Consider the following 12,129-nt stretch of genomic DNA (forward strand, 5'->3'; position numbering starts at 1 on the left):
ATTTGTGCAATCCCAGGAGTACAGATGAAAAGACCTAAAAATGCTGGTTGTAACCACACAGGAAAACAATTACATATTTGAGGAAAGGGCACTGAGAGGTTAAATGAAAAGTTTGGCCTAGAGGAAAGCTGACTGCTGTGGAACAACACAGCAAATTGTTTGTAACATATTACCCAGCAGAAGCTCTTATTCAACCTAAAGTAACTTAAATGATATTCACCTGTTTTGAAATCCTTAGCTTTAGACCTTGAAGCCCTTTACATACCCTTCGCAGCAGAACTCCTCTAAACTTTGCCACTTTTGTGTACAATTGAGGATTTTTACTTGTTATGAAGCGTTAAATTACCGAAGAATAAAAATTCATCTTGCTCCTCATGGGGTATATACTGTTATGTGACCATAAACTGTTGGGAGAATTGCAATAATCTGTATTAGCTGCTGAAGGCAGTCTCCTCGATATCTAGGAAAAAGCAGAGTCTAAGACTACTTTTGCTACTACTATTCCTTTGCTACTTGAGCCATAAAATTCAGTGGTTGGGCTTCTCCCCTGAAAGCTATGGTTCAGTTGTGAAGTGAAGGGACCATGTCTTTGGAAGGAAGTATAGTTTGCTCTCCATGCCCATTCATTCCTCAGTTTCTTTGCTGGGCTGGTCAACAAGGTTGCCCATTGTGACAGTGCTGTTTTATAATGTGGACACCTGCCCCACAGGAAATGGACTGAGACCACCAACTTATTTCACATAAGTTAGCAAACAGCTGTCAGATGGTAAACAACTTGTGGTCACTATTGTTCCTGGCTGGATTAGGAACGGTGACCCAGAGGTGAACAGCTCATATCCTGTTACCAAGGACATGTGTCGCAGCTCAGTAAGAAGCTGCTGCATTTTATGTTTAATTGAAAAGCTTGAATTGTAATGTATCAGTTTTGTATATTATTTTATGTTTCAAAGCTCATTGCATGTTGGTTTTGCTTTTCTTTTCTTAAGTTTGTACTGTTTAATTTGTTCATTTTGGTGTGCTGTTTTTTCCCCTGCACTTTTCCACTCTCTCAACCTAAATGGACACCAAGCAAGAAATCAAAATATCTCTTTTTCTTTAGCAATCTATCTGTTTTACCTAATCAGAAATAATATTTTTCTGGCTATAGGCAATACAGAAGTATACATGTAAAACTGGATTTTAGCTGATTTTTAGAAAGAAAAGGTTTTAGTTCCTGAAATTGCAGGGAAGGTTTCCCACAAGTGGTGGCAGCTGTTGTTGAGCTGTCTTCCTGAGTATGCAGACAGCTTTGTGTCCTTGTCACAGCTCTAAACTTTATCATACTGTGACAGAATGAAAAGGCATCTTTGATGTGTGTTTTTATTTTTGCTATTCATAATTGTGTCAGCATTAATGAAATTTGTAACAGCAAAACTGGAGCCATCCCCAGCATGTGTAACTTAACTCATATCATATGATGGCTTGAAAGATAAAAAGCAGCCTTTTGAAGTGCTTTGTTGTTAGGCTTTTTTTGTTAGCTTTTTTTTTTTGCATTTGTAGGTTTTTATCTCTGCCTCTTCTGGCTCCCCCTCTCCTTCCCCCCCCCCCCTACTTTTTTAAAGTAAAAATGAAGAGCCTGGTGTTATCTTTTTCTCAGTGTGATATCAGTGGTTGATATGATCACATTGTTTTTACATCATCCTAAAGTCTTTGGCACTAAAGACAAGAGTAGAGTATGTATGCTGGGAAGGGAGGGGTGCAGGCTGTTTTAACCTGGATAGGCACGACAGCTGCTCCATGTGTGCTATACAGATGAAGAAATGTGTATTCAGTGAATGCTGTGCAAGAAAACCTAGACAGACACAGCATGCAATTTCTTACTGCCTGTAGTGCAGTGCTGGCAGAGATCATGTCTAGTTACATGATTAATATGATATTTTTTTATTGAGCTGTTGCACAGTCCAGTGAATGACCATGTAATCTCTTTAAGACACTGACTGTTAACCACTGTGTTCTAGCTCTTGTAAGCTCACCATTTCTCAATAGATTTATTTGGTAGCTCAGTTTCATTCACTTTCTGTGAAGTCTTTATTTTTGCATTACATTTTTATAATGTAATCCTGATGGATTTATGACAGCCATCCTTAGCATCATTAGATATATCAGTATCTCACAGTAGTTAATACATTCAGAGATCAACCATGTAAACCAATAGCAATTGTGGATCTACAAGCAGTTGTTTTAAAAGTTTAAAGAAGTGGACATTCCAGCCAGTCCCATTTCTGCTACCGACTAAACTTGGACTTCCAGAAGGTGTTTTACACTTTCTCCCAGCAAATGGTTTTGCCTGTAAGGCCTAAAGAATGATAATTCCGAAGAAGGTGCTGTCTTCCCTGCTTTTCTGTCAGGTTGCTGACTAAAACTGTCTGTGTGCAGAAAAACTATATTCTGTTGCTGACAAAGAGCAGCACCAGACAAGCTCAAACATCCAAGAGAACATGAAGTCAGAACTCCCTAGAGAGCAACAGGAAACTTTAAATCAAAAGGCCATTATTTTTTTGTGCCCAGTAAGAGAGAGGATAGTCTTCATATCTGCTGTAGAACTTCAGCTCTTTATAGCAGTTTCTTTATAGGAGGTTTCAACCCTTTGTGAATAGTATTTGGATACTGTGGTTTTTTTTCTCATAAGGTCTATGTTCTTTATCAGTAAAAACGGAGATTGTCACTGGTGCCATTAGCTACTGCTTTCTGCCCTGTGGCATGCGTGACTACTTGTGATGGTGGTACCCAGTTAGGATAGGGAGGCAGAACTGTGTCTCACTGGCTTATCTGTGCACCATTGTGATGGTTTGAAACTAACTTCATTGCTTAGTGTTTGAGTAACACGTGTATATATGTGTTACAGAGATGCACATGGGAACAGCATTCCACAAGGAAGTGGAGTAGAAGAGAGCCCATAATGGCAGTCAAAGCTGAGGGAGATGGGCTGTGCAGGGTGTCAGGGAGAGAGGTATGAAGTCCCTTTCTGTTTCCCTTCCTGGCAGAGAGAGGATGCTGAAGGTTGAGAAGGCAAGGTGGAGGCGGAATATCTGTTCTCCATGTAAGTCCAGCATCTTTGTACACTGCTGCTTTTTGGGTTGGTTAGTGAAGGCTGAGACCCAGGTAAACATGTTGAAATATTAGTCAGTCTTTGTATATGGTCACTGAGATGTAAGGGGATTTTATCTCCTATACCTCCTGCTGTAGTGATTACAGGTATTGCAAATTGTAGAGGTTCCCTGCCTTGGCTATTGCCATAAAATAAGCACTGCATGGGATACTTATCCGTACACCTGATTTATCAAAAAGGTTAGCATCTTTCAAAGAAATAAAACAAGGACATTGTTTGTGTGAGATGTTCATGACTATTAGAGGTATGATTCTGTTGCTTTGAGTTTTCACTGGCACAAGTTTGCTGAATTGATCTAATGCTACACATTTATAGTCCTGAAAAAAATTAAAAAGTTGGTGTTGCTCAAACAAAGCAGAACTGTGTCTGCCCCTCAGGTGCTCAAATGGAAACACCTTGAGGCCCATAGTCTTCAGAAGGGAGGTTCTCCAGAAAATTGTGTACCTAAAATTTGGCTGAGAACTTAGGCTCCAAAACCAATATGTATTTGTGGGAAACTTGGCTTTGGTTTCTCAAAGTCTCCACATTGGTAGGCAAATATTTTTATCCCAAATGTTTGCCTCTCAGGAATATTCTTTTTTAGAGAGAGCTTGCTCTCTACTAAGCTACTGGTTACATGATTGTGCACAAGGTAACTATTGAGTGGTTAATAGAGGTAGTGTTCATGTCCAAGAAAAATAAACCTTGGGCTATGTGATGCAATTCCAGTAACTTGAAATGAAGCATTTTAAGACACTCTGAAAAATAAGCATTTCATGCCTTTAGAGCCCCTGGACAGTAAATGAATAAGGAGTGACTTCTGGCTATCACTGATGTCTTGATCTTGCATTGATCTCTAAATGTGACAGAGGTCAAATTTACTCCTCAGGCTACTTGGTATGAAAGGGACTGCAGTGATGGATTCCAGACTTCTTTGTAAACATGTTAATATAATGCCATGTAGATTTTGATTTTGGTTGTGAGAAAGGTGTAGATAAGACTGACATTCTAATAGAAAGAGCACATGAACTGAATGACACAGGAACTTCAAAATAGGTCAGTGGAAGGAAATGTGTCAAAAATTGTGCCAATGAAAACAATCAGTCTTACTCTTACATCATTGAAGGGTACATCAGTGTTATGCACCAGTCTTAGTGTGAATTACCTTGACCAGCTTCTGTTCAAGTTGGTGGGGAGGCTCAGGAGGAGCAGCAGTTTCATGGTATAGGATGCTGACTTGCTCAATGCAGATCTGGAGTGTTCTAGCAAACAGCTGAAAGGGAAGCCTGTGGATATCAGAGAGGGTGGTGGGGAAGAGGAAGACACTTTCCTCTTCTCTAGAAAAAAACAGCTTTGTAACAATAAATAACTCTCAGCAGTACAGATGCTGTCAGTTACACTCTTTCATGTTGAGCAATGGCCTTGAAATATGTCCTTGAGAATTAGATACATTAAAAGTGAAATAATGCTAGGATACTGGTGTTACTGCTTTGCTGGCTTTTTTTTTCCTTAAAAATTGTAGCTAAATCACACAGATAGCATGGTATCTCATTTTTAGTAGGCAGACACCCATGACACTGCTGGAAGGGTAGTATACAAGCCACTGCACTGTCTTAACCACCAGTCATGAGACTCTGTGTTGACCTGTTACTTAAATCATCTTTGGATTATGGGATTTTTTGCCACTAACTCAGCCATCTTTGTACTTAATCATAAGGAATCGTGTAATAAAAGACTAGAATGCCATCAAGTGGCTTTTGGTATATCAAAAAAGGACAGTGATATGTGGATTTTTAAATCAGAATATTAAAGTGAGATGATTTTGTCCATCTTTGATATGAAATAGAATTGGAAGTATGTATGCCATACATAAAATTAGTAGCATTTTGAGTGTAAAATGTTGTTGTTACCAAGCAGAAGAAAAGAGAGCTCATAAAGGAAAACACCAGCATTTTGTTCATTGATCATATTTTCCATTATATTGTTTGTCCTATGATGTGGAAATACTATCATAACTATAATGCCTTTGTTTTTTTTGGTTTTTTTTTTTTTTTTGGGGGGGGGGGGTTTGGGTTTTTGTTTTTGTTTTTTTTTTTTAAAACAACAACAACAAAAAAACAAGTGTAGGAAATGACTTCCTGTAGAATGTGTGAGTCTTGCAGATAGTATATATATCCAGCACAGTGAGACCAGAGGCTTCAGGTACATTTCCATGACATTTTTAGTCATTTCTCTCCTAAGTTTTTGCACTACTTGTGGATAATCTGGGAAAAAAAAAAAAAAAAAGCAACAAGAGTCTTGTTTTTAAAATAATGCCTGTTCAGCTAATGGTGCTAATTGTGTAGATTGAAGATAGGTGAGTATGGCAGGCTCCAGTGATCTTTGCAAATTTTAATTGAAATAAATTGAAGCATAACTAGTAAAATCTTCCCTTTTTTTGTTTTTCTTTTCCTTCCCTTTTGCTCTCTTTTACTTCTAATATGTTGAAAGACCACTGAGGTGTTCACTTGCTTCTGGTCTGTCCATATGTTTTAACATGACCTGGCTTTGCAGATGAAAATTCTGTCAATATACATTTATGATTATTTTGTACCTGACTGCTACATTGTATAAATATTTGCAATATTTGGAGTTACTTTTACTGTGTTTGGCTGAAGAAATGTGGATAATGGATCCATCAGAGGAATAGTTAAATGGTATAATGCCTAAGAAGAATGCAAAGCAGATCTGCTGCTGGGTTCTGGAATCCATGCTCACCTTTTTGGGTGGTTTTGCTACTCCTGGTTGAAATGTTAGAAAGGGAAAAAACAGCTTCTGTTCTGATGACTGACTTGCACGATGCAATTTTGATTAGCTAGATCTGCCTTGTTCAGTGAAGTTAATGTGACTTGACAGGACCTTGATTAGGAAGCAATCATCTCTGTTGATAGTAAACAGTTGGTCACTTTCAGCAAAGATGGGAATGGCACCCTTTGTCTTGCATGAAGTATGATTTGTTGGTTCAAGTTCTGGTTAAATTCAAAAGGAAAATGTGGGTGGAATGGGAGAGAATATAAATATGGTACCAGGAGTAGAAGTTTATGGTAGACTCCCCAGTCCTCATAACATTGGGGCTTTGTTATCTTGACTGGCATTGAGGGACAAAAGGAGAGAGTCACTTTGTCTTTGAAGCACTTGCAGTGTAAGGGGTTGTGAAAGAAAGGCCTGGTTACAAGACATACAGATTAGGATAGCTCTGCTCCCTCATTTCCCATATTCCTGTAAGATGAAGTAAAATTCAAGTGTCAAGGAGTAGTGATTGGTGGAATACTGTGGAAAGACAGCAGTAAGCATAAATCTGGAGCTGATGAATGAAAATATTTTTAGAGTTTAAATCTTGATAAGAATTAACAATAGCTTTTTGTTACCATGCAAATGCAGTCTCAATGATAGTATGTCCTGTCCTGTCACTGGAGTAAGAGCAATGTAAAAAAGTTCTAAAGGGACTCTAGGTAAAAGGTTGTCCTTTGATTTGTTTTGTTTTGCGTACTGTGATCTAGTCTCTGTTCCATAGTATAAAGGAGGTAATCCCACATGTGACAGGCTGAAAAAAAATTGGGTGTGTTGTGGAAACACTTATTTCTTCAAAGAATTCTTGAACAAGAAATTAAGCAATGCTTCATGCCAGAATGTCTGTATGGTTTAATTGTTGAGGGTCTCATTCTGACAGCTTTATGCATGCAGGGGCCCAGCTTCTTGCCTGGTGGTCGTTTTAGCCCTAGGGGTGTTACGGGTGGGTTGAGGGCCCAAGTGATTGAAAAAGTATGTCCCTGTTCAGGCTCAGGAATCTCATCTCCCTCTCTGCCAACTGGTTATGGATCAGTCTTCTGTTATGTGACCTAGGAAGAAATAAATATATGTATTTAATTTCTGTTCACACTGTTGCAGAGCTAAACTTTGGCAGTAATTCAGATCACCAGTGTCAAGCTTACTAGGACTTGATAAAAATGGACTTGAGAAGAATGTAACAAATTAGACCAGATCTGTAGCTTGAATTTACATTCTTGTCCTCCTCATCTGAATGTGGTCTTGATTCAGCTAATAGGCTGAATTAATTGACATTGCCTCCCACATGCATTAGCTAGAGAGACTACAGCAGAGGTTATATAAAGTATATGAACTCTAGCTGGCTGGGGTTTTTGTAGAAGGGAAGACAGTTTTCCATTCTTATGCAATGTTTTCTGGCAAGGCAAATTGTGTATAGCTCCCTCTAGAGCCTGTCGTCTCTGCAGTGTCCCTCTGCCTCTTTTTTTTTTTCCTTTTTCTCTTTTTTCCCCACCATGTTTTAATATGGAGCACACAGTTTGGCTCAAGTTTGTTTAGAAACAGATGTTGCACATGACTAACCTCCAGCACATTAAGCCAGGTACTGGACCACTAGGGTAAATTACCCTTTGACAGACCTTTGTGTTGCACTCAAATTGCATCTCTTTATATGAATTTGGCATTTTTGTCTTTTTTTATTTAAGGCTGAAATAAATACTTTTTCTCACTTACTCTTTCCTTTCTCCCTTTTTTTTTTTAAACCAAAGAGAAATATTTGCTTTTTATCTTTGCCAAATTATTTAGTAGAAGAGTGTAAATTAAAGCCATTATATTGAAATATGCTTTTGGAACAGACTGTATATACAAGTGTAAGAAATTGTAAACATAGTATTTCTTCTGGTCTGCCAGGTAAAGTTTTTCCTTTTTTCTTCCTCTTCTTTAATTTTTACACTTGGGATATTGGTTATAATGTAGAAAAATCAGAAGCTTCAATTTATGCATCAATGTTTCAGTACAGTAGCAGTAAAGGTATTGTAATGAGGAATGTGGGTTTTTTTCCAGAGATACAAAAAGTTGTTCTTAGTTTTAGAGTTACGCAGTGATCAGCTTGAGAAAGAATAGGCCCTGCACACAGTCAGGGTTTTCTGACTAGAGAGTGTTCATCAAGAGAATGCAGAATAAGCAGGTACTGGCTAATACAAAGTCCTTAATATTTATCCATCAGTTGGTGGACGAGTGAGTCAGGAGTTAAATTACACACGGCAGAAGATTGGAGAAGAGGCCATGTTCAACCCCCAGCTCATGATCCAGACTCCACAGGAAGATGGTGCTAATGTACTAACAACAGAAGCACTCCGACAGCACCTTGAGTCTGCGCTTCAGGCCAGCAGAGTACATGTCTATATGTACAACAGGTGAGGGGAAAATCAAAGGTTTTCTTGATCATATGTAGTACCTGAAAAATAGACACATGCTTCCCTCAATGTGTTTTTAAATAGTTAGCATTTTTGTGTCTTTAAATGGTTAGCTGTGATAAATTGGCATTTAACAAATAAGACGGGGCAAGTGGTGTTACGTGAGGCATGCTACAGCATGCAGCATTTCTTTAGGTGAAAGTATGATGTCTGAGGTCTTAAACGTAGAACCTTATGGATAGGATTCCTAACACTGAAAATCCTTCCATAATAGAGTTGAATTCACTTGCTAATATCATAATGAGGTACATAATGGCTGTGAACAGTGGCAGATGCTAGTGTTCTTCCAATAGTTTGGCTGTAAAGGGAAATGCAGATGTGTTGGTAATGTCTGCAGGTGGAATAAGATCTGTTCAATAACACAGACAACAGACTGTGCCTTAAAGAGTGTCTGTGGCCCCATACTGATGGTTGGCAGTTGTGTGTTATCCAACAGAAAAATAATAATGGTGCACCTCAGGATCTCAGAAAGGTACATCCAGCACAGGGCTAGGATGTCTCCCTGAAAAATGGTTCTGCCAGGGTTACTACTTACACAGTGATGTGCCTAGGAGTGCTGCCTGTGAGGCACAAAGCTCCTTGTCTTTCAGCAGATCTTTTCAGCACACCCAGCTGTTCCTCCATGAGCTACTGCTAAGGCTCCAATTATCTTTTATGCAGCTCCTGCCCTAAGTCATTAGAAGCCATGGTAGTGGAAGTTATAATACAGCTGAAATAGGAAGGCAGGAATCTTAATGGTTTATTTTCTTCTGCATGTCTTGGTCTGCTGTTGAGTCCTCTGAGCTGGAGGTGGCTTTTCTCTTACTGGTGTCACCAAGCAGTCTCATATAAATAAGACTGACTTAAGTCACAAGCAGTCTCATATATATGAGACTGACAAAAATACAAGATGTATTTTTGTCCCATTAACATGTGTTGACTAGGCTGTATGTATAAAAGCACCTCCCTTATTTTGAATGAGTTTTACAGAGAATATGGCAACAACTGAAATAAAGGCTTTTTTTTTTTTTTTTTGTAAGGTCTAGTATATCTATTTTTAATAACATTTGCCTTACTCAATGATTTGCTGCTTGAGGCCAGTGTGTGTTTATGAGTCACAGTTTTAAATGTCTCTTACATTTTCAAAATTACTTCTCAGTAATTGCGCAAGAAGAAAATATTTGTCCTTCATATTTCTTATAGACAGTGGAAATTGGAACATTTGTGTTACAAATCAGGAGAACTCATCACAGAAGCAGGTTACATGGACCAGGTATGTGTAGCAGGCATTTAATTGCAAGATTTGTATATTTTCATGATTCAGCTTGTGCTGCATTGATTATATTCTCATGTGACTGTGTTTTTCCTCTTTCTGATTTTGACAGATCATAGAATATCTTTATCCTTGCTTAATTATCACTCCTTTGGACTGCTTCTGGGAGGGAGCAAAGCTGCAGTCAGGAACTGCCTATCTATTGTAAGGATGTTTTTCATAACTTTCTGGTCTGAATGTTTAAAATTGTATAATTGTAAACAGTGTTTCAGTTTCATTTCCATTGTTTATTCAGATTCTGGTTTAACAGGAAAAATAAAATATGAAGTTCAGTGTATCTGAATAGAAAATACACATGGATTTTTTTTTTCATTTAACACAAGGTTCACCTGTTTCTATGAGATTATTTGTAAAGCTCAATTTAAATCCTCTTTTATTTTTCCTGTGCTGCTAGCATGCAAATGAAAATGTAAATTCTGAGTTGGAGTTTTAAGAATTTTATGCTTTGCTTTTTTTTTTTTTTATCCCTGCAACAGAGTTGTTTCTGGTGGATTTTTTTCCCCCATAAAATACAAAAACATTGGTTGTCTGGGAATTTTAGACCTAAGAAAATGACTTGGGTTACTTCCCATGTCTTCCTGAGGAATAAAGAACAAATCCTTTGCTTGAGAGGCCATTAAAGAAACCATATAGTATCTTTTATGGGTGGTTTCTCACAGTTTACAAGTGTGATATTAGATGCCCTGAATTCTTTAAAGAGTTAATTGTTAATCTGTGCAGGCATTTTCTGTTAATTATGCAAGAGTTAGCATTTGAGTTATTGTTTCTGTCCTGGTTTGCATGTCTCTGCAAAAGCAATTTGCAATGGCCATCTCCTAACCTTTAGTGTACAGTTTTAGATGGGGAAATAAGGGGGTTTGTGTTTTCTGGTTGGGAGATTCAGAATAATGACTTAAGCCTGGTTAAGCAGATACAGTGTAGTTTGAACCACAGAATAAGGCAGTCAAAAGCCTTTCTGGTCTGTCAACATCACAAATTCAGAAGTGGGGGGTGGGAGACCTGACAGTGATAGTGGTGACAGCCATGGTAGCAGGAAGGCTTGATGGTTGATAGTCAAGCTGCCAGGGCATTTGAAGGAGCACAGTATTGTTACAAATAAACAAAGATCAGTTATATTGATTGATTACATTTGCAAGATGATTATTAGACTAGCAAGAAGTAATCTGATACTATGAGAAAGGCTTTCTTTCCTCAGCCCTTTTCTTCTGTCCCTCTCCCCTCCCCCCTAATTCTTTGAAGCAGCAGTTAGCTGCTTTTTTGTTATTTAGGTTCGTGATGATTTGTTTTGCTTTGTTTGTAAGTAAAAGTATTTTTAACCAGTTTTACAAGATAGCTTTGAAAAAACCAAGTATTTTCCTTCAAATTACAGCTGGGCTTCAAGAAAAGTACATAAACAAATCTAATTAAAGCATGCCTTACATTTTATGAAACAGCCTTACCAGAAAAGGTTTTATCTTGTAGCAGAAAATAACTCAGTTATTTGTTCAAACATGAATTTTAAAGTATGTTTATTTCAGAACTTCTTTTGTCTCTTTTCTATGTGTCCTTTCTCCTGATTGCTCTTGCAGAGGGAAGCCTCCTTTGCAGTGGATCAACTTTGACCCCTTAGAATTCTTGGAAGAGTTAAAGAAAATAAACTACCAAGTGGAGAGCTGGGAAGAAATGCTGAATAAAGCGGAGGTTGGTCATGGTTATATGGATCGACCCTGCCTGAATCCTGCTGATCCCGATTGCCCAATCACAGCTCCCAATAAAAATTCCACCAAAGTAAGTTTGCTTGTCCTTGTGCATGTCTTTTCAAGGGAGGCTGGGGGGTGGGGAAGGTTGGGGGGGAAGGTCAAACAGAATAGAAGAAAGTAACATTTTCTTCCAAGCAGTATATAGCTTGTATTCTTGCATGATGTCATTTTTCTGTTTCTGTTACCCACTGTTAGCTCACAGTCATGGATTTTGCCTAGTTGTGTGATGCAGTGCTTAATCCTGTGCATTTAGAGTGAAAGTACAGTTGTCAGCTGTTGCTGTGGCACTGCAGTGATGTGGCTTTTCAGCAAACTGGTGCCTCAGACAGACAATAGCCACTGCTGGAGCACAGCTGCTGCTGCTGCACCCCTATGCCATGCAGAAAAGCCTTTCCTCAAGTAGTGCCAGTTTTGTTGATTTTTGTGATGAATTCGAACTCATGAACCTTTAATTTATATATCCCTTTATCAGTCACATTAGACTTTGGAGAAATTACCACCTGGTCAACAAGCACCTGGGTGATTTCTTAGCTTGATTTGTTGAATGCCTTTCTTCTAGTAGACTACCCAGACAGTCTTAAGCATCCATGATTCTAGTTCACTGGGTGCTGAATTAAGGTACATATTTATAAAGTTATGAAACCTATTAACTGCTTCTTTATGACTTTTTCT

General features: G+C 38.3%; 1 protein-coding gene across 7 annotated transcripts in view; it reads left to right on the top strand.

The window, feature by feature from the left end:
- The window catches only part of PTCH1 (patched 1), a 73,137-nt gene that overhangs the window by 21,194 nt on the left and 39,814 nt on the right, over positions 1-12,129 (top strand). For all 7 annotated transcript variants that reach the window (XR_010994507.1, XR_010994508.1, XR_010994509.1 and 4 more), the window contains 4 exons: positions 8,157-8,346; positions 9,589-9,658; positions 9,771-9,862; positions 11,287-11,485. Coding sequence is in view for 4 of the 7 variants with exons in the window: in XM_068176578.1 (XP_068032679.1) it covers positions 8,157-8,346; positions 9,589-9,658; positions 9,771-9,862; positions 11,287-11,485 (551 nt within the window). In the remaining 3 variants the exon portion in view is untranslated. The remainder of the gene's footprint in view (positions 1-8,156; positions 8,347-9,588; positions 9,659-9,770; positions 9,863-11,286; positions 11,486-12,129) is intronic.

Source organism: Anomalospiza imberbis, chromosome Z (genome assembly GCF_031753505.1).
Source record: "Anomalospiza imberbis isolate Cuckoo-Finch-1a 21T00152 chromosome Z, ASM3175350v1, whole genome shotgun sequence".
NCBI lineage: Eukaryota > Metazoa > Chordata > Aves > Passeriformes > Viduidae > Anomalospiza > Anomalospiza imberbis.